The sequence below is a fragment of the Coenobita brevimanus genome, chromosome 106 (assembly GCF_032717465.1).
Source record: "Coenobita brevimanus isolate Jiangsu-jjx chromosome 106, ASM3271746v2, whole genome shotgun sequence".
NCBI lineage: Eukaryota > Metazoa > Arthropoda > Malacostraca > Decapoda > Coenobitidae > Coenobita > Coenobita brevimanus.
In genome coordinates, this window is record NC_137059.1 from 570,265 (window position 1) to 591,190 (window position 20,926).

Consider the following 20,926-nt stretch of genomic DNA (forward strand, 5'->3'; position numbering starts at 1 on the left):
TGCAGTGTTATCAACCAAAATTGGTGGACCATACTTAAACCCCATAATACATGAGTTATACTTCAGCCCCGTAATACTTGAGTTATACTTAGCCCCATAACACTTGCGTTATATATTTCACAGCCTCATAATACTTGAGTTATACTTCAACCCATAATACTTGAGTTATACTTACAACAGCCAGTATCATGAAACAATGGTTATACGAATTTCATATGCCTAACTCTTGCTAGTTGTTAAATTTAGGAGCTCTCACAATGAACATATAAACAAATGAAAATGATGGGAAACGGAAGGGATGAATAGTGGTACATATGGCAAGAGTGTAACTGGAGAAGTGGCACCAATGGGACTGTTGTCGTCAGTCAGCTGACGAAGGTCGAAAGGGAAAGAACATTGCGATATTGGCCGACTAAAAAACTTGAACATTTTGGGTGTGATAAGGTGTGAAAGTGTACGGTAACAGTGATTTTGAAGGAGAACAGTTTATATAATCCCTGCATATTGGAAGAGACGACACAATAGTGAGTTGCAATGGGTGTGACTGTGGAGGTGCCGTGACTTGCGAGTCGGCCTAGTAACTACCAGAGCTGGGGCTTCAGGTGTACTTGGTTGCCCCCCGAGCCCGTCTGTGGGCGGCGGCGCGGGCGGAGGCGGAGGAAATGTGGAGTCTGAGGGCGGTGGTAGAGAGCGCGGTGCAGCACGGGCGGCGAGCACTGCAGCAGGTGCAGCAGCGGCAGGCGTCACTAGCACAGCAGACACACACACGCCCCCAGCACCACGCCAATCACAAGCTGAGCAAGGTAAAGTAATAAATTAGCCTCTCTGTGCATCATTACAACTTCCTGAGATAGGTACGATTACAAGAAAATAAGGATGAAACTACCACACTGGTGCATCAGTACCACCAGTCTAACATTCTCATATTCTTAAGGAAAGTCACTCTAGTACGATATGCAACACATAACTGCTTGTTGATTTTTGGCAACAAAATGTATATTGTGTAAAACAAACTAATTTCCCTGTTTTTTTGGTATGTAAGGAAGCTGCCTGTACCCGTTTGGCAACTTGTTTACTGACGATCCTGCCAACCCAACTTAACTGGAGGTTTTCCCCCCAGACCATACATGATTTTAAGTGCCTGGGATTGCCACTACACCTGATGTTTGAAGACCCAGTTCCTAATAAACCAAAACTTTTACCCTAATCAACCCATGAAAGACCTATTTGAATAGGAAATTTGGAAGACCTGTGCCTGTGTGGTAAAACAAATCTATCTATCTATCTATATACCTAGGCTGCTTCCCCCAAGGAAAGGGAGGTAGCCGAGACAGGACGACTCACTCTCCATTTACTCATCCATTCAAACACATTCATTCGCATCTTAGCCCCAAAGGGGAGAACGGACAGATCCTCACCGCATCACACCGCACAAGGGTCAACTGAGCATAAATACCGGTAAAATAAGGTGTAACACACACATGGTGACAAGCTTAGCAAGTATTCATTTGGTATAGGTGAACAGGTCTATATAGTGATTACACAAACAAAGTATAAGTAGTGAAAAGGCACAAACTGCTTTTCTTTTTGTATTGCATTTTGTCAACCATGAAAGAAGACAGCCTTACTTTGCCCTTTTTTAGGCTAGGTTATTTGGTTTCATCTTGCAAACCCACTCTTGGAATATACTGGTAATTTTTTGCTTCCAGTAAACAGTATTCATCAATATAAATTAATTCTTTATGGCATTTCCTCTGCAAAGTGGTTTGAGATTACAATAGGTACATGTATTGATAAACATGGGGAGGAAAGCCCCTCCTGTTAACTGTCACTTCCAATAGAAAAGAATGTAAAAATTGAACGAATACAGAACATGAGTTTTAGGCCAAGTAACAGTTAAAAGGATGAAAAGCAGATTAAACAAATAGAGCTTTCCTCTCCTCATTGTAAAGGACACATGGCTGTATCATTGACCAGTGGTGAAACTACAGGCAGTTACCTTAGTTTTCACCACAGTGTAGGTGCTGAGGCCTTTGTTACTGCTGTCCTGGCACTCTGATCACTTCATTTACCTACTAACATGGGTTATGGTTGTGCATTTTTAACCTTTTTCTAATAATATAAAAGTTTCCAAAAGAGAAGTGTCATATCTTGACAGCTAACAAAACATTACCAGAGCCACTAGAAATAACAATGATATTTGGAAACAGTACCGGGTATCAGTTATTTGAATTACCCAGTGCAGTATTTGACTTAGCAGAGGTCAGGGTGACTCGGAGGTGATATGTCTATGGCCTCCCCTTGTGGGATTAAGGTGTCAGGCAATAGATAGGTAGATAGATACTGTGTAATGATCTGAGCCTCACTGTAATTCACCAGATTTATGTATTGATTTATTTGTGTATTGACAGTGTGGAAGTGAGAAGCCAGGCGGGGGGGTGCGGCAAAGGACTGGTGGTGGTGCCGGGCCAAGTGTTAGTTCCAGTGTTGTTCCAGGTATGATTTAACAACCACTTTTGGTTTTGTCATTGGACAGAAAAAACGGAAATATTTTTAAAACTGGGTTAACAAAACTCAGGAGAAGCACTAATATTTTTCAGTAATTTCTGAAGCATATGATGGTGATAGAGCAGGTCTGATATTTTTGTAGTATTGCTGATTGCACTCTTTAATGTGGGATGCAGGCTTATCACATCAAAGAATTACAGTTGTTCCATAAATTGCTGTTAGAAATAAGAGGAATGCTTACAGCTATGCACTCCCAGTTTATAGAATGTGTTTCAAAGTTTTTTTCTGATAATTTTCTGGAACTATGTTATTCTTACAGTTTTTAGATTTGCTGCAGCCGCAAACCTCATCCATAGCCCTTTTGTGACTAGTAGCATATTTTTGTATTGTTTCAGTTCAGTAGTGAAGATGGAAAGATGGCAATTTTATGCCAGGTTAGAGTAAAAAGAGTATAGCTCCAAAAAGTATTGCACAGGAAGACTCCAGTGATGTCTAAGTTAATCGGTACAGCACATAATGTCTCAAAAAGATTAAAACTTTATCAACAGAATTATTTTTTTATAGTAACTATTGAGAAATGTCACAAGCACAGAAGACAGTGCATCCTCATAAAAGCAGGCTTACCATCATGGGGCAGAATCATCAGGCATGTTGCAGTGGCAGCCACTTTTTCCATTAGAATTTCTTGCATAAAGGATACAGTGGTATTTTTTGGAGCAAGAGTGCAGGTCAGTCTTACTATATGAATGGATTATGTTCATGAAAAAAAATCAGATAACGATGCACTGTAGCTGTCACTTATTGAAGATAGGTTATGTTCATGAAAAAGCACTCAGCTAATGACGTATCATGTGTAGAAGGTAAGGTATTGGGGGTGAATCAGCCAGGAATATTGCTGGGAGGGATTGTTGCCATAGCCTAAGTTGTTTTGGCTGGGTAGGATAGGTGGATATGGGGGTGTGGGTGTGTTGGTTTGGGGAGAAAGGGTTGGAAGATGTCATGAATGTCACTGGTATGAGAGTACTTTAAGTGATGGGATTATAGTTGTGAAAATTTTGTTTGGTGGGGGTATCAGCATATGCTCCACAGGCAGGCTTGGATGAGATAGAGAAGGATAGATTTTGGGATGGTTTAATACATGTAGTAAGTGGTATTGGGGATGATGAGATTGTAGTATTAGGGGGGGATTTAATTGGTCATGTAGATGAAGCAGCCCAAGGATATGAAGGAGTATATGGGGGATGTGCATATGGTACAAGAATGAGGAAGGTGAAAGGATACTTGAGTTTGGGGAGGCAGTGAACATGATTGCAACACACATTTTAGGAAAAGAGAGAGTAGGTTGATTACATATGAGTCTGGGGGAAATAGCATCCAGATAGACTACTTCCTGGTCAGGAGGGCCAACAGGAGGTTAGTAAGGGATGTTAAAGCTATAGGGAGTGAGGAGTGTGTGCAGCAACACAAGTTATTGGTATGTGACATGGTGCTTAAGGTGAGGGTGATGAAAAAGAGGACCTGTGTACCTAGGATGAAAATATGGAAGTTGAAAAAACAAGCAGTAAGGGATGCCTTCTATAGCGAGATGAGGAAAGTGGTGACCGAACAGGGAGAAGTGGATGGAAGTGTTAATGCACAGCACAGAGCCCTCAAGACCAACCTCTTGAGAGTTACTGATTCAGTATGTGGATGGACAAGAGTCCCACCAAGACATAAAATGACTTGGTGTTGGGATGAGGGTGTAGAAGCTGCAATTAAGGAGAAAAAGAAGGCTTTTCCAGGGATGGAAGAAGGGTGGTAATAAAGAGGAATACTTGGCTGCCAAGCATAGGGCTAGAAAAGAGGTTTACAGGGTGAAGTCTTAGTCTACGAGACTTTCATTTGATAACCTAAATCATGTGGAAGGGAAGAGTATGATCTGACAAATCAGATGAAAAGGGAGAATAGGGATATCATAGGTGAGCAGTGTGTGTAGAATGATGAAGAAAGGGTTGTGGTGAACAGTGGGGATATTAAAGATGCATGGAGAGAGCATTACAGCTGGTTGTTGAATGAGGAGTTTGACTGGGACAGGGAGGGTTTGGAGCCAGCAGATCCAGTGTTTGGACCTTGGCCTTTGATTGACATGGCTACTGTGAATGGCAGGATGCAGGTGGGGAAAGCAGCAGGTGTTTCTGGGTTGACTGCTAAAATGTTGAAAGCCTCAGGAGATATAGGAGTGAGGTTAGTCACTGACGTGATAAATACGATACGAGTGTGTTTTCCCAGATGATTGGCTGAGGAGTGTAATTGTAAATGTGTACAAGGGGAGGGGTGATGCTCTAGAAAGAGGAAATTATAGAGGCGTAAAGCTTTTACACCTGATATTGAAGGTAATAGAGAGAGTACTAGAAAGTATGATTAGAGATGGAGTGAATATTGATGAGATGCAGTTTGAGTTTATGCCAGGCAAAGGGACCACTGATGCCATATTCATTGTTTGACAGCTTCAGGAAAAAATACAGGAAAGAAAAGAGAACACTACTTTGTTTTTGATGATTTGGAGAAGGCCTTTGACAGAGTCCCTAGAGAGGTGGTGAGGTGGGCAATGAGAAAGCTTGGGATTGAGGGGTGGCTGGTTAGGGTCGTTATGGCCATGTATGTGGGTGCTCACACCCGGGTAAGGGTGAATGGAGATTTGAGTGATGAGTTTTCTGTGAATGTTGGTGTGCATCAGGAGTCAGTCTTGTGCCCCTTGTTGTTTATGATGGTACTTGAAGCCCACTCACATGACTTCAGAAATGGACTCCCGTGGGAGATGTTGTATGCTGATGATTTGATGTTGGTTTCAGGAAATGAAAGGGAAGCAGAGGAAAGATTTAGGAAGTGGAGAGATGGTATGGGGCACAAGGGCTTAAAAGTATATGCAGATAAAACAAAAGTGATGGTATCTAGGGCTGGGAGCAATACTGTCAAAGAAGAGGGAGAGTGGTCATGTGTGATTTGTCACAGGCATGGGAAGTAATTCCATCTTGTGCAGTGTTTGTGATAAGTAGGTGCATAAGAGATGTAGTGGTATTAGAGGTAGACTGCAAGATAATGCTGATTTTATGTGTGTGGTGTGTTGGGGAGAGCATGTGGATATTAGCAGGCGTGAAAGGATTGAACTTGCTGGTGAGTCTCTTGAGTGTGTGTGTGGAAGAGCTTTGTTATTTGGGAGACATGTTATATGCTGGAGGTGTGGCAGGAGCTAACTCTGTAGCCAGAGTGAGAAGTGGTTGGAAAAAGTTTAGGGAGTTGTTGCCTCTCTTGACATTGAGAGGGCTCTCTCTTCATGCAAAGGGATCTTTGTATGCAGCATGTTTGGTAGTGAGACCTAGGCAGTAAAGGAAGAGGATATTCACAGGCTCAGACATACAGAAATGGCAATGATTAGGTGGATGTGCAGTGTGTCCTCGAGTGCAAGGCCTTGGGGGGAGGGGGCTAGGTTTATGATGGAAGAGTTTAGAGGTAGGATGGGACTGGAGTGTATTGGTGTTGTGATTAGGAGAGGTAGATTGAGATGGTCTGGGCCTGTGGAGAGGATGGGGGATGATATTTGGGTACAGAAAATGAGAAGTGTTAATGTTGGAGGTAGGGTAGTGAGAGGTAGACCGAAAAAGACATGGGACGAGGCCATTGAGTGTGACCTCAGGATTAAGGGACTAAACAGGGAAGCTGCCAGAGATCGAGCAGCATGGAAAGCTGTCATTAGGTGACCAAGGCCGACACATGTAAGCATGTTGGGGCCTTCAAAAACGAAAATGAAAAACGAATGAACGGTAAGGATTTTAGTGATCACATAACCAAAATTGGCAATGGTATATTGAAAAAATAGGGCTTTATAGCGGATCAAAACAATTGTTTAAGATAAAGTGGAGATTGTGTATAGGAAAAAAAAAAAAGGTGCTAAAATGTTAAGATCATAACGGTCAATCAGATAGCAAGACTGACTTGTACATAATGAAATAGTCATTGAACATACCAAAACTGAGTGCCCATGAAAAAAAAAAAAAAATTGTTTTCAGCCGTCCAGAGTAATGTGGTAACGCGCCTGGTCCAGGGGTTTGTCCGCAAAGTATCCGCACCCCTCTGGACTGAAGCCAGACGCCGTGCCACCAAACGGCTGGTGTTTGGGGAGAGTGCACCATTTTTTGCCCTGGTTGGTGTGACACTGGTGTCAGAATCACAGCAGGGACTGGTTACCAAAGAAGATGAACTGGAGGCACTTTGCTGCAACATAAGGGTGAGTACTGGGTAGTTATTGTCAGTTTGTTTGTTTGTTTTGTATTTAAAGGCTCCAACGTGTTGGTATGCGTTGGTATTGATCACCTAATGGTGGCTCTCCACACTGCCCAGTCTCCTGCAGCTTTTCTGTTCAGGTCCTTTTCCCTGAGGTCACACTCAGTGACCTCATCCCCAAGTCTTTCTAGGTCAGCCTGTTTTCAGCATTTACATCTCTGACCCTCCACACCCAGTTGCCATCCTCCATCCTCTCACAGTTAAATGATGCCATACTTGCTGTTAAGGAATTCCTCATCTGGAGGATGGCCACGGTGCATGATGAAGTTTTATCTGGGCTGGAAGCTTTACCAAGTGCCAAAAGCTGCATATGACTTTCCAACAGTTGCTGGAAAATGTCAGGAAAATCGTATCTCTAATGTGTACAGTACTATGCTGTAATAAGGTTTGTCACAGTATAAGAGTCTCAGCTTGCACTTTAGCATTTTGTACTTACGGCTGAATGTTTCCTGCTTGTGAGTGATGATTATTCAAAAAAAAAGAAAAACTGCAGGAGAGGTAGAATTATATCCTGAATAATCAATACAGCTTGTGATGTCCCCGAATGATTAATCTCCTGTATTATTATCCGAATGTGAATATGGTTGCTAATACTGAGTTGGATATGTCACAAGCAAGCAGTATATGACAACCCAAAGAATGCAGTCTATTAATGTGGGGTTGGGTCAGTGGGCATTTTGCAGTTATTGTTGTCCATGGTGTCATAGTGTTTTGTGTGTAATTCACTTATATACGTACACATTGAGGTTGTTTGGCCGTGTGGAGAGGATGGAGAGTGAGAGACTGATGAGGAGAGTGTATGTGAGTGAGGTGGAGGAGGGGGGGAGATGGAGGGGGAAGCCAAGGATGAGACAGAGAGGGATGGAGTGGAGAGGTATATGAGAGAGGGGTTGTGAGCTGGGAGCAGGGGAGCGAAATAGCGTTGGACAGGGTGACATAGAGGGGATCTGTTTGTGGCCACCCCTTATGGGATTAAAGTGTCTGGCAATATATCTATCTATCTATCCATATACCTAGGCTGCTTTACCCTTTGTCTTTTTCTGTTTTTTCTTGCTCATTGGACCCTCCCTCAACCCATCCTTATAAAAGATTGGGAAAAGGGGTCTGGATGATGATGATGGATCTCCATTATTTGTGTTGTGAGACTACCATGCAAAATAACCAGAGAGAGAGAAAAAAATTATTCTGCCTTTTCTTTTCCATTCTCATTCCTCCTGTATATCTGTGACTTGATCAGATAATCAATGTTTCCCCCTGTATTGCAAAGAAACTGTGCAGTAAGCAGTGTGTGTCTTGCCCCCCCCACCCCACCCCCGTCCACACACAGTCATTGTTTTTGCCTTCCTGCTACCGCGTACTGTACATCCTTCCTCCATGGAATCCTCTCCTTTCCTCCTTCCCTCCCTCCACTCTTCCTTCTCACCCTCCCTCCACTCTTCCCTCCCACCCTCCCTTCACTCTTCCCTCCCTCCCACCATCCATCCATCCACCCAGCCCCTCCCCTCCCCACCCCCCTCAGTCCATCCATCTACTCATCTGTTCCTCCTTCCTACTGTCCCTCCTTGTCATGTGCATTTTTTTTTTTTTTTACCTCCTTTAGGGTTTAAAATTAGACTGAAGCATCCCTCTTCTGACTTTGTCCCAAGATTGTTTACATCTGAAGGTACGTAACAAGAGAGAGAGAAAGAGAAATGGGAGGGATGAACAAAGAAGACTTATTTCACTGGCTGTGCATAAAACATCTTTCTGCCTTGTCATCTCTTTTGTCCCTCCCTTGACCTTCATCTCTCTCTCTCTCTCTCTCTCTCTCTCTCTCTCTCTCTCTCTCTCTCTCACACACACACACACACACACACACACACACACACACACACACACACACACACACAGTAAATCATACAGCACATTTGAGAGAGAGAGAGAATAGCAGGAAAAGGAACCCAGATATGATATAACAGTCACCATTTTCTGGGAAGAGTAATAAATAAGATAGCTCTCTCTCTCTCTCTCTCTCTCTCTCTCTCTCTCTCTCTCTCTCTCTTTCTTTCTCTCTCTCTCTCTCTCTCTCTCTCTCTGTTCCCTCTAAGCCTACAGGGATACCTGCCAGTGCTTACGGTAAACTGGATTGATCTTGCCAAAACCCGTACACACACACACACACACACACGCACGCACACACACACACACACACACACACACACACACACACACACACACACACACACACACACACACACACACACACACACACACACACACACACACACACACACACACACACACACACACACACAGCAGGAAAACTTTACATAAACACAGTAACTATTTTTGTAAACAAATGATATGCTTATCTCTCTCTCTCTCTCTCTCTCTCTCTCTCTCTCTCTCTCTCTCTCTCTCTCTCTCTCTCTCTCACTCACACACACACACACACACACACACACACACACACACACACACACACACACACGTTGTCAGTGCACTCTTGGCAGTGTTTTTGTGCAGCAGTGTGTGAGGTTTTAATATAATCAAGCCCATGAAGAACAAAACTAGTGAGTGTGAGAAAGAGAGAGAGAGAGAGAGTTTCCATGACACTGCAAAGGTAGGTGACGTCCCCAAGAATACATTGACATAATCAGAGAGAGAGAGAGAGGAAATATGCATCTGTTATCTGTTAAAGAGTTCGAGGGTGGTGGCATTATCTTTGCCTAGCGAGATCAAGAAATCTTATCAGCTGTCGTCCTATCGTTATCAGTCACTCTCTCCTTTTTATCTATTAGTCTGTCTGTCTCTCTGTTTATTTGTTGATCTGGCTACTTATTTACCTGTCTATCTATATCTTTTATGTTTATCTGTTGCTTTATCACGTTTGCTATTAATCTAATTTATTTGTACCTGTTTCTGTTTATCTGTCCGCCTACCTGCCTATCTATTTGTCTGTCTAAATATGTATCTCTCCGTCTGTCTTTATCTGTATCTCTCTCTATATATGTATCACTTTCTCTGTCCATTTATCTATTGCTAAACACTACGAGGTGTAAAGGGTGTATTTCAACCCTTTACAATATAAGGATCGGATAGCATATAGGTACATAGACTAGGGTGATGAACAAAGTGATATTTTGAGATCAATTAAATAATGAATAGATAGACCTACAGCACCAGTGGATAGATAAACCATAGATACAGTGTAGATATAGAGGGAGTATGTTAAGGAAAATTAAAGTACAGTAGCAGATAGAAATATGTTGGGATTATAGGTTTAGTAGATAGATTGGTAGATAGATATACTGTAGATATAAGAAATGGTATAGTTTAATGGCATCAGGTAGAGACAAGTTGGCTAGTGAGAACAGGGCTAAAAATATCTGTAGTCACACAGGTGGCAACACACACACACACACACACACACACACACACACACACACACACACTCCACTGGTTAAGGTAATTACAGATGACTCACGTACAAGCTTTCTAGCGAGAGTGAACAGCAAGTAACAAAAATGATATTCCAGGAAATATCTGAAAATGTTACTAGGACAGGATGAAGGGTAACGAGTGTGTGTGTGTGTGTGTGTGTGTGTGTGTGTGTGTGTGTGTGTGTGTGTGTGAGAGAGAGAGTGTGTGTGTGTGTGTGGTTTTGTCTTTGTATGTGTTTTTACCTCACTCTCTCTCTCTCTCTCTCTCTCTCTCTCTCTCTCTCTCACACACACACACACACACACACACACACACACACACACACACACACACACACACACACACACACACACAATCCTAAGACAGTTTTACACAGCTTTCAAGAGACTGGACTCAGTCACCTTGTCTAAATCTCTCATCGTGTCAGAGGTATGCGCTCTAGTGAACATTGTCTCTAGTTTAGGTATTTTCAAGCAGTTTGTGGTGTGGCAGACTTGTGGATGGCAACCTTAGTGTGTATGTTTGTTGACTTGTGGAGAATGAGAGACTGACCTGAAGTGTATGTGTGAGGTGAAGGAAGGGATAAGGAGAGACCAAGGATGAGATAGAGGGATGGAGTGGAGATATGTATGAGTGAGGTGAAGGAAGCGATGGGGAGGAGCCCAAGGATGAGATAGAGGGATGGAGTGGAGATATGTAAGGGAGGGGTGTGTGTGAGATGGAAGCAGGGCAGCCAAATGGCAATAGATAGATAGATAGATAGATAAAATTGGGGAGAGTCAATTGGGTAGTTTCTTTATCATTGACTTTTAGAGATTTTTTTTTTCTGTCCACCTCTGCATTGCCAGATGTCTTAATCCAGTAATGGTTGATCTCAAACAAATTCACTCCACGCTGCCATTTCCTCTGCCATTTAGGCTGCCCTTTGTCCAACTCACACCATCCTCTCCCATATATCTCTCCACTCCATCCCTCCATCTCATCCTTGGTTTCCCCTTCCTCTTCTCCCCCTCCTCTCCTAGTCAGTAATACTGTGATTCTACATCCTTTCCATAGCACTTCTTCATGACTAGCTTCCTTTCCTAGAGTTCATCTGTTACAGCTCAGAATTCAAGATGGACAGATGACAATTTAGTTAGAGGAAAAAAAGGGTATAGTGAAGCCAGACGTTCATATTACAGTCTAAATGTTTACTTTTTGGTGGCCAGCGTTCAGGGTCGCAGGAATCACCGCACTCTTAAGTTATTCTTAGAGTTACTGATCCATTCTGTGTGGTGGTGGGGGTTATGATGATGATGGTGGTGGTAGCATGTGATGATGTAGGTACCGTATGTATGTAGGTACATATGGCAACTATTGCATCGCTAATATGTATGGTACGTATATATGTAGTAACTAACGTGTCACCACGTATGGTGATGTAATTAAATGCATATCGCAAGTTTCACCCGTTGAGATATGCTTGTAGAAAAATTAATGTTAATAAAAGACTGAAAGAGTTCATGGGAGAGAGAAAGAGAGAGAGAGAGAGGGGGGGTGAAAATAATTATCCCCCACCAGCATTGTAACCTTGATGATGATGATGATGATGTTACTGTGAGTTATGATAAGCGTCAGTGTTGTGTAAAATGACACACTAGGCACTGACAGGGTGTTTTTATCAGGATGTCATGCATGCTTGTCAACAGGAGTAACTTACATTATTGTACCATGATCTGATTTTGACAAGGAGTATACAGTCAGTAATAATAATAATAATAATGAGAAGAGAAGAATGATGGTGATGAAACAAATCAGTTATAATTTTTCTTGTTCTACACCTAATGAAGAATACATATAAAGTGTGTATAGTCTAGGAAGCAGGGTAATAACTTCAGCCTGTAGCCCACCAAGTTCACATCCAACAACAACAAGAGGCAAGTTAGAAAATATTTTTCATTTCAGGAAGCAATTTCCCGGGCTGGCTGGCTACACAACCCAGAGTATTGGAAAGAGAAGAGAGTGAGTGAACAGCAACAGGCAACATCACTTGACTTACAGGAAAATGAAGAGGACAACACCCTGTCTCTGTCTCAATTCAAGCTGGGTCCAGTCATTGGCAAGGGTTGTAATGCCGCTGTGTATGCTGCTAGATGGGCATCAGGTGGGTTGCTCTGTATGAGGAGAGAATAAGTATTAAGTGTCATTGTTACTACACATATTATTGGAATCTTATTATTGGACCCAAGTGGCTAATGAGCTTTTTGTTTCTCTATTAAGATTCAGGAGATGGGCTACACTCACCCCCCCTGAAGCGACAGAGGTCCAAGTCCCCTGATGAGCAAGAGGCATCAGTAGCTGAGGAACTTGAGGAAGACGACGAACTCTTTGTCCTAGCTTCTGAGGAACCAGGGGACTTAACATCTGCTGATGACAACCAGCCTGGGGTCTCCAGTGGCCTCGCTGCAGCACAGAGCCTAGAGGCAATTGCACAGACATCAGAGGGGCTAGAAGACATATCCCAGACATTACACACAGCAGCACACAGCCTGGAGGACATCACAAGGCGACTGGGTAACCTCAGGGACTCGGACACTTCAAGCACATCTCCTGAATCAAAAGAGGAACAGAGGAGAGTGACATTCAGGGTGTCGGATAGGAGACGAAAAGATCACTCCACGAACGACTCGACTCAGGACGAAGTTTCAAGAACGCTGTCCCATACCAAACACGAAAATGGTGGGTTGGAATGTCTTTTTCATTTTACTCTTGTCATCTTCAGAGATCTGTATATATTTTAAGGGAGACTTTTCAGACTGGGGGGATTAGATATAGTCATCACCATTGTTGATGTCTGTCCTGCATCATTTGTTCATTTCCTACTCCAACTGCCATATCCACACTCTCACTATCATTCTGAGTCATCCCCATAGCTCATAAGATGGCACCAGATGAGTTTCTGGTGGAGTGCTGTTTACAGTCCATCCTGTATATTTCACCTACAGACAGTGGCAGTGACAGGAGCCTGCAGGAATACCCTCTGGCGATTAAGATGATGTTCAACTATGAGGCGGAGTCCAATGCCCCAGCTATACTGAGGGCCATGTACAAGGAACTTACACCAGCCAGATGTGTACAGATGGATGACGAGCAACTTGCATGGCAGGAGAGGTATTCATAAGGCAGTAATTTGTATTCATAGGGTGGTCCATATATAACACTTCCTTTCCACTTCAAACGATTTCTCAAGTGTTGTGGGAACTGCTCGGCCATCGATATTGGTGTCTGTCAGGTATCATTTTATTAATTTATTCATGTACTCTATTTCCACACCCTTTCCCACACCAGCAGACTGACTGGTCCCACAGCACCATAGGTAATGCCAAGGGAGTAACTAATGGTACAGGCTACCTGGTATTTATTTTTTATTGCAGGATTGATTTTATGCTTCCTCCTCCATGGATTCTAATGAATGTGTCTGCATTACTTCCAGCACAAAATATAACACAAACAGTTCATTAGGCACTCACTGCAATGAAACCCCCACATCACAGTTCACCTCCCATCACCCCATGTATTGCATTATCATCCCAAAGAAATTAAAGTTTCATGCTAATTTTGGTTTGTATAGACAGTTTTACATTGAAGAAGTTAAGTAATTTCACCATCATCTCCAGTGCCTTGCTTATTCCTGGTAACACCTGAACAGGAGATGGCTGTAACAGAAATGCCTCCACGCTATATTATCTTCTCACTCTCTCAGACACTCTTCTTCTTCTTTCATTTCTTTCACCAATATAGAATTTCATACCAATTGTTATTAGTCCTCTACTGATCAAACAGGCCAAGGACTATTGGTTTATTTGGTTACATCAGTACGTCTGTCGGTCCATCCACAGTTTCGTGTCTGCTCTGTAACTTTCACATGTGTGGACAGATTTTGGTATAACTTCACACAGTTGTTCCCCATACCATGACAGAGTCTCTTGCGCAACAACCAGCCATCTACTCCCAAGGTCAAGATCACACAAGGTCAGGTGCTGTCGTACTTAACAACCATACCTACATTTGTGTCTGCTTTGTAACTTCCACGTGCATGGACATATTCTGATATAACTTCACACAGTTGTTCCCCATAACATGACGGTGTGTTGTGCGTAACAGCCAGCCGTCTACTCCTAAGTTCCCGGTCTTTACATACTCATTGTGTAAACAGTATGTGCATATTTATATCATAGCCACATTGCATACACAGTACATATATATGGTTATCATCTAGTGGGGGACTTTATATTATTGGGCAATACTTCATTCACTTGCTTTTACAGGATATGTGGGGAGCTGACACGCCTGCCTCCCCATCCGAACATTGTGGAGATGCCGTTTGTGTTTGTGGATCGAGTACCCCTGCTTGAAGACTCAATGAACCTCTACCCGAATGCTTTACCCTCCAGACTTAACCCCTATGGATATGGCCGTAACATGAGTCTGTTCTGTGTTATGACCAGGTGGGTGAGTGATGGGATAGGTGGAGGGAGGATAGGGCAGGAAGGAGAGAGAGGAGGAGGGAGGGAAAGAAGGGAAGTAGGGAGGAGGAGGGAAGAGAGGAGAAGACAATTTAGTAATGTGCAGTATAAGAAATGAATAATTTAATGATGTTAGTACATTAGTTACTGACTGTAGCAGAGGTAATTATTTCTTCCATTGATAAAGAAAAATTGCAAATTCATATTGCACTGTGTTGTAGGTACGACATGAGTCTGCGAGAGTATCTAAACCAGCACCGTCCATCCGAGCACACATCGCTGCTGCTACTCACTCAGCTACTGGAGGCTCTGCTACACATTAATAGTCATAATGTGGCTCACAGGTATGATGTGATACTTGTTTGTTGGTCACTGTTGTAGTTCTGCATCTTTAGATTACTGTATACAGTATTTCTCATATTTTCACAGTGAACAGCATTACCATATCTGTTTAATTACTCCTTTTGAACAACTCACATCACTGAAACCCAGACAATTTGAAATTATTGTTAAATGCTTCAAAACCTTAACTTACAGTATTTGTACAGCCCGTCTAGTAAAATATTGCTGCATAATAGAGCATTTGTTTTAACCTGAGGAAGATCAATAACCCTTTTCAGTTCAGTTGATGGTCAGTTGTAGTCAGATGGGAGGGTTGAGTTGACTAGTACAATAGCCGAGGAGACTCATTCCTACCTCACAACCGTGACAGTATTTATTTAAGTTGTGGGAGTGGTGTAGTTCCATCAGGTGAAAACAAGTCCACTATACAGTCTTGTTACTGCTTTCAGGGATCTCAAGTCGGACAACATCCTACTGTCTCTGAGTGAGGGTTGGGAGTATCCCCTGCTGGTGGTGACAGACTTTGGGTGTAGTGTTGCTTCAGACTCTGCCACCATCACTGTGCCATTCCCTTCACGTGAAGCCGACCCCAGGCAGGGCAACCCAGCGCTAATGGCTCCAGAGGTTAGTGGATGTGAAGGGAAGAAGATTTAAACATATACAGTTCACCCTCATTACTGTATATGATTGCTCAGTATACCATAATTACTTACATTATATGATCAGTAAAAGTTTTGGATATTTTTCGTTTTACTTTTTTCAGTACGATTGCTGTGATGTCCATATCCCGTGTTATGCAATCTTTTTTCGCACTTTTATGATTGTTACGGTGTTAAATCCATAATATAACTGGTTTTCAAAAACAGGTTCCAGTTGTATAATGAAAACATGCTGTACAAAGATTGCAGTACATTGGGTGCCCAGGGAAGCTTGTGAAAGTGAGACAAGGTTAGAGTAAAAAGAGTATAACTGGTAACATACTTATCTTGGCAGGTAATAACAGCAGTACCAGGCCTGCTACGGTCTGTAAACTTCACACACTCAGACCTTTGGGCAGCAGGCACACTGGCCTTTGAAATTTATGGTCAAGAGAACCCTTTCTGTAGCACCCAACAGGAAGCACTGAGAAAGAAACCAAGGACTCTGGATTCAGCCACATACAAAGAGTCTCAGCTGCCTCGTTTACCCAAGACATTACCTCCAGCCGTCAGACGTCTCATACACGATCTTCTGCGCCGAAACCCAAGAAATGTAGGTTATTTTAGGTATTGAAGGAGGGTGGAAGGGGAGGGGGGAGGTATATGAAAAAGGGTGGTGTGAGTTTGAGGGAGGGCAGCCAGCTGGTGGAGAACAGGGGGACATGGAGATTTGCTTGTAAGTTTGTTTTAATAATTTAAAGAATGTGGTGCATATTTCATGGTAAACACTGTTTAAGGTTGTGAAGATGTGATGAAAGGTATTGGGTAGGTGAGTAAGATATTCCTAAAGACATTGGTAGGGAATGTAACATCATAAACATCATTTATATCTTCATAACATTATTTCTTCATTCATTTGGGATAAGGAGGTGCAGAGTATTATGGTAAATTTATAATTTTTAAAAGTGAATTGTACAGCACAACTAATTTTTGTTTCTGCAGCGGCCAAGTATGACTGTGGCAGCCACACTGTGCCAACTGATATTGTGGGCACCCAGCAAGTGGCTCAGTCGACATGCTCTGACCCTACCCACACACACTGAGGTAAGCCCACCAGTACCATACCCAACTCCTTGAATTATATGGGCCAAATCTTGTTGAAACCCCTTAACTCACTAGATCACCTGGCAACTTTAAAATTGTATGAGGGCAGTGGGACTTGTACAGTACATCACCACACAGCACAAAGACCTGCCTTTGATCTCCATACAAGCACTAAAGAACTCTGCCATGTAGGAGAAAGTACTCAGATGCAGCAGGGGTGGAGATAAAATTATGAGGAAAAAATGGTATCATGAGGTATAAATTAAGTTTCCTCCTACTGCTGAATATGGGTGACTACACTGAGTGACAAGCCAAATGATTTCCTTTACACCAGGAAACCATTTACTATGCTAGGTGGCAACCACATAACCAAATTATGGCACCTGGTGGTTTAGCGGGTAATCAGGGTGGCCCAGTCAGATTGAGCCTGTGTAGGTTTATATCCAAGGGGTGGTTGGGGTTATTGGTCATGTAATGCTGCTCAGGGATAAGTGAGGCTGGTCACTCTCATCTTAAATGTCAGGACCAACTTGCCTAGCCCCTGGCTTCTATGCTTCTCTTGGAGCAACACAGGATTAGATGATGTATGTATGTATACATAAATTGAATGGTTTTACCATGCTCACATCCATGCCATTGGCAGAGAAGCCTCCATAGTTTATCATCATTATCATCCAGACCTCTTTTCCCACCCAAGGATGGGGTGAGGTAAGGTCCAGAGTTCTCCCAGTTTATTATAAAATCTGTCTGTTTTTATCTGATAGGACCAAGCCACTCCCCCTAAATGAATACTAAGTCATGGTTATATAAAATTCATTGAGCCATAGTTTTAAGGAAGGAATTAGTCTCCTTGGTTACTGTATAGTCAAATCATCCCTCCAATCTTGACTACATGTGGCCACCAACTGGGTTGAAAAGGGTTACAGACCTGTGTCAGACTAAATATGCTGTATATGCATGTGACGTTTGCAGATTATGCAGTGGCTCCTGTGTCTTACCACGAAAGTCCTGTGCGAGGCAAGGCTCTCAGGCACAAAGGATGGACACAGTAGAGCAAGTGGGGGCAAGACCAAGAGGCCAGAGGCGAGAGATGCGGGAGTCGGGAGTGGAAACAGAGACCGTCGAGGTGGACAGCTGGAGTATGAGCTGGTCTCTACTTTCCTGAGCAGAATTCACTATTCAGATATTATTCAGGCCATCAGGTGGAATAGAGCTTTTTAAGGAATAACTCATCCATCCTTATACTCTGTCAATTTCATCTTGGCCTAATATTGCCATCTCTGTTTCTTGAATGTTGAGCTAGAATACAAAATTAACACTAGAATATGGTACTAGCCATCTGCTATGGAGAGAACATAGAGCTGTAGTATTGTCTTCTGCCATTGAGCTCTAACAAATGATGAACACTAGAATATATTGCACATCACAGAGAAGTACTGTGGATGGTTGTAGAACTGCAGCAATGCCATATTCTGCCATTGGGCCACATGAAATAAGCTGTGAAATTATGGAAACCTCTGCCAAGTTAAGGTAGACAAACTATAGAAAGAACAAGCTTCTCGTAACTTGTGATGCCTCAGTAAATGATAAGTTGAATTACATAAATTTCAAGGACGCAAACCTGTAATAGTCGTCAGCAGTATTGGTTAGAATGTTATGTTACCGAGGTATTTTTCCCCTCAGTCTAATGATGTATTTTGTCTAGTGGCAAGGTATAGAATGTCATTGGTGTGAGTAGGAGGGAAGACAACCTGATGGGAGGACAGGGTGGCATGGAGGCACTTTTATGGCCAGTCCCTGTAGGGTTAAAGTGTTTGGCTATAAATACATAGATAAATACATTCTTGCTACATACAATTTTGTGACTTGAGTAAGGACCTATTCTGAAAGGGTTAATGAAGGCTGTACCTAATCTCTCCAGTTCAAAATCTCTCCTAAGCTGAATAAAATCATTTAAAGGTAACAAGAATAGAATTGCTTGGACCTGTGGTGAGGCACTTTTACTAAAGTTGTCACTAGATGGTGCCACCTTAAGTGTCAGTTGATGGCAGATATGGATTTTCCATGTCAAATTACCTTCTATGGAACCACTTTTATGTCTTCAAAGGCATCCTTTTAACAAATCCACCAGAAGAAGAAGAACGCTGGCCACTTATTGACCTGTTGGCTATCGCTGCAGATAAAAATATATTATTAGAGTGAAGGGGTTATTGTAGAAGTTCATTATCGTGCTACTGTAGTGGAGCTGTATTAGTCTTAGGAATATGTTTGTTTGCTTTATTTTTGTTACTGCATGAAGCACAAACATGAAATAGCTTGGCATGTACAAGGTGGTCAGTAATGAGCTTTCCACCAGACACTCTTCTGGTAATATCTAGTCTGTTGTGGGGACTGCTCAGGCTGCTGGTGTGGGGGTGGCAGTGGGGCCTAGGCAACGTAGAAATGATGCAGGAGAGACATTGATAATGAGCCGTCCCTGCAACTCACAAGAAATCACCCAGCAGAATGGAAGAGGAGTGTTATAAATGAACCACACTGGATTAGTTTTGGTAAATGAAAACCTTAAACTTGAAGGGCATATATTTCTTAAGATAGAAGTAATGATGTTTGTGTTGTCCTAATACAGTACTCATATTAATATTACAATAGTACTGACAATGTTAAGTATTATTTCAGGATACAGTACCTCAGAATATATTGTGAAAGTATATGAAGTTAAATATTTCAAACCCTCTTTTCAGGATATTTTGTCATTCACATAATCCAAGCACTACCAATGCCAATGAAATGTACTGGTTGCTTCCCTTGGACCAAAATTAAGATTTTTATCATATGAGAAAATACTTAAAATACTGTATTACTGTATAGTTTATCATTGTCAGATAGGATGTATATGTGTAGAAGACCTATTTTTGTAAAGCAGTAATGACAACACATTAATATACCATACAAAGTAGCTGATTTGTGAGATGTTTCCGTCTCTTGATTTGCAGGTTCTGTTAAGACCTTTTATGTTTCTGCCTGTGTTATATACAGATGTGTATTTCATGATATTCCTCAGGTGGATTCAGTACCCTTCACACTGGTAGTTATTTTCATTTTAATCACCTTACTACAGTAACAGACTCATTTAGTCACCATAGGGTGGACCTGTTATTCTCTTTTCATTCTAACTTGGCACAAAATTGCCTTCTCTCCATTTTGAGTGCTGAGTTGTAATGTTTGATTAACACTGGAAAATGATGCTAGTTATGAAGAATTGCTATGGAAAAGATGCACAGCTATAGTAATGTCTTTTCTGCCTCTGAGCTACAAGAAGTAAGCTGCAGAAAGATGAAAATCTTGGCCAGGTTAAGTTAAAAAGACTAGTAAGTGGATTAATGTTGGCTGTATCAAACCCCAAAATTAAAAGCCATCTGAGCTGAATAAAATCATCCTGAGATAGCAGGTATCACACAGGATGTGTCATAAGTCTGAAGTCGTAGGGAGGAACAAGAGACTGAGGAAAGTGAAAAGAAAGACAGGGAGGGGAGTAGGGGTGGATGCAACAGGAAGGAAACAGAGAAGCCGGAGGATATGAGGGACATGAAGGATACACTAAACAATTCTTTGAAGACAAAATTTGAACCAAAATCCCTGTGGTTTTAGACATCAGATAGCCTGCATAACGCTAATGTGGATGAAGGGGTTACGAAAGCTATTCACCTCATTAAAATATTGTCCTTTGATGATGGTGAATTGGAAGCCATGATATGTAGGGTCTGACCTGTACAGTATCATACATACCCAACTTTTTTGTTACTGTGAGGCTAAGTGGTAATATTCTGGAACGGCCTTATTTTGTGATCCTGTGTAGATTATATTAGAGTTATGCATATCTATATATTCATCAGAGAATAAATTTAGGCAATACTTTATTTCCTTTTTAACACCCATAGTATCCTTCGTCATCCAGTCCAGTGTTACCCCATCAGGAGCACAGGACTCCTGAGGCTAGGTTGTGGGCAATCCTCGCATGAGAATTGTTCCAGGCATGATGTAGTGCCAACAGTTTTTACCCTGAATTTTAAAAAATTGGAAGAAGGT

The 20,926-nt window shown here is 42.1% G+C and overlaps 1 protein-coding gene across 1 annotated transcript; it reads left to right on the top strand.

The window, feature by feature from the left end:
• Positions 1 to 374: 374 nt before the first annotated feature.
• Pink1 (PTEN-induced putative kinase 1) lies at positions 375 to 20,747 on the top strand. The gene is made up of 12 exons (XM_080285488.1): positions 375 to 803; positions 2,412 to 2,496; positions 6,555 to 6,772; positions 12,196 to 12,394; positions 12,511 to 12,969; positions 13,236 to 13,401; positions 14,559 to 14,738; positions 14,978 to 15,100; positions 15,548 to 15,722; positions 16,092 to 16,349; positions 16,739 to 16,840; positions 17,813 to 20,747. The coding sequence occupies exons 1-12, from the start codon at positions 663 to 665 to the stop codon at positions 18,059 to 18,061; spliced, it is 2,355 nt and encodes a 784-aa protein (XP_080141614.1). The 5' UTR covers positions 375 to 662; the 3' UTR covers positions 18,062 to 20,747.
• Positions 20,748 to 20,926: the final 179 nt, after the last annotated feature.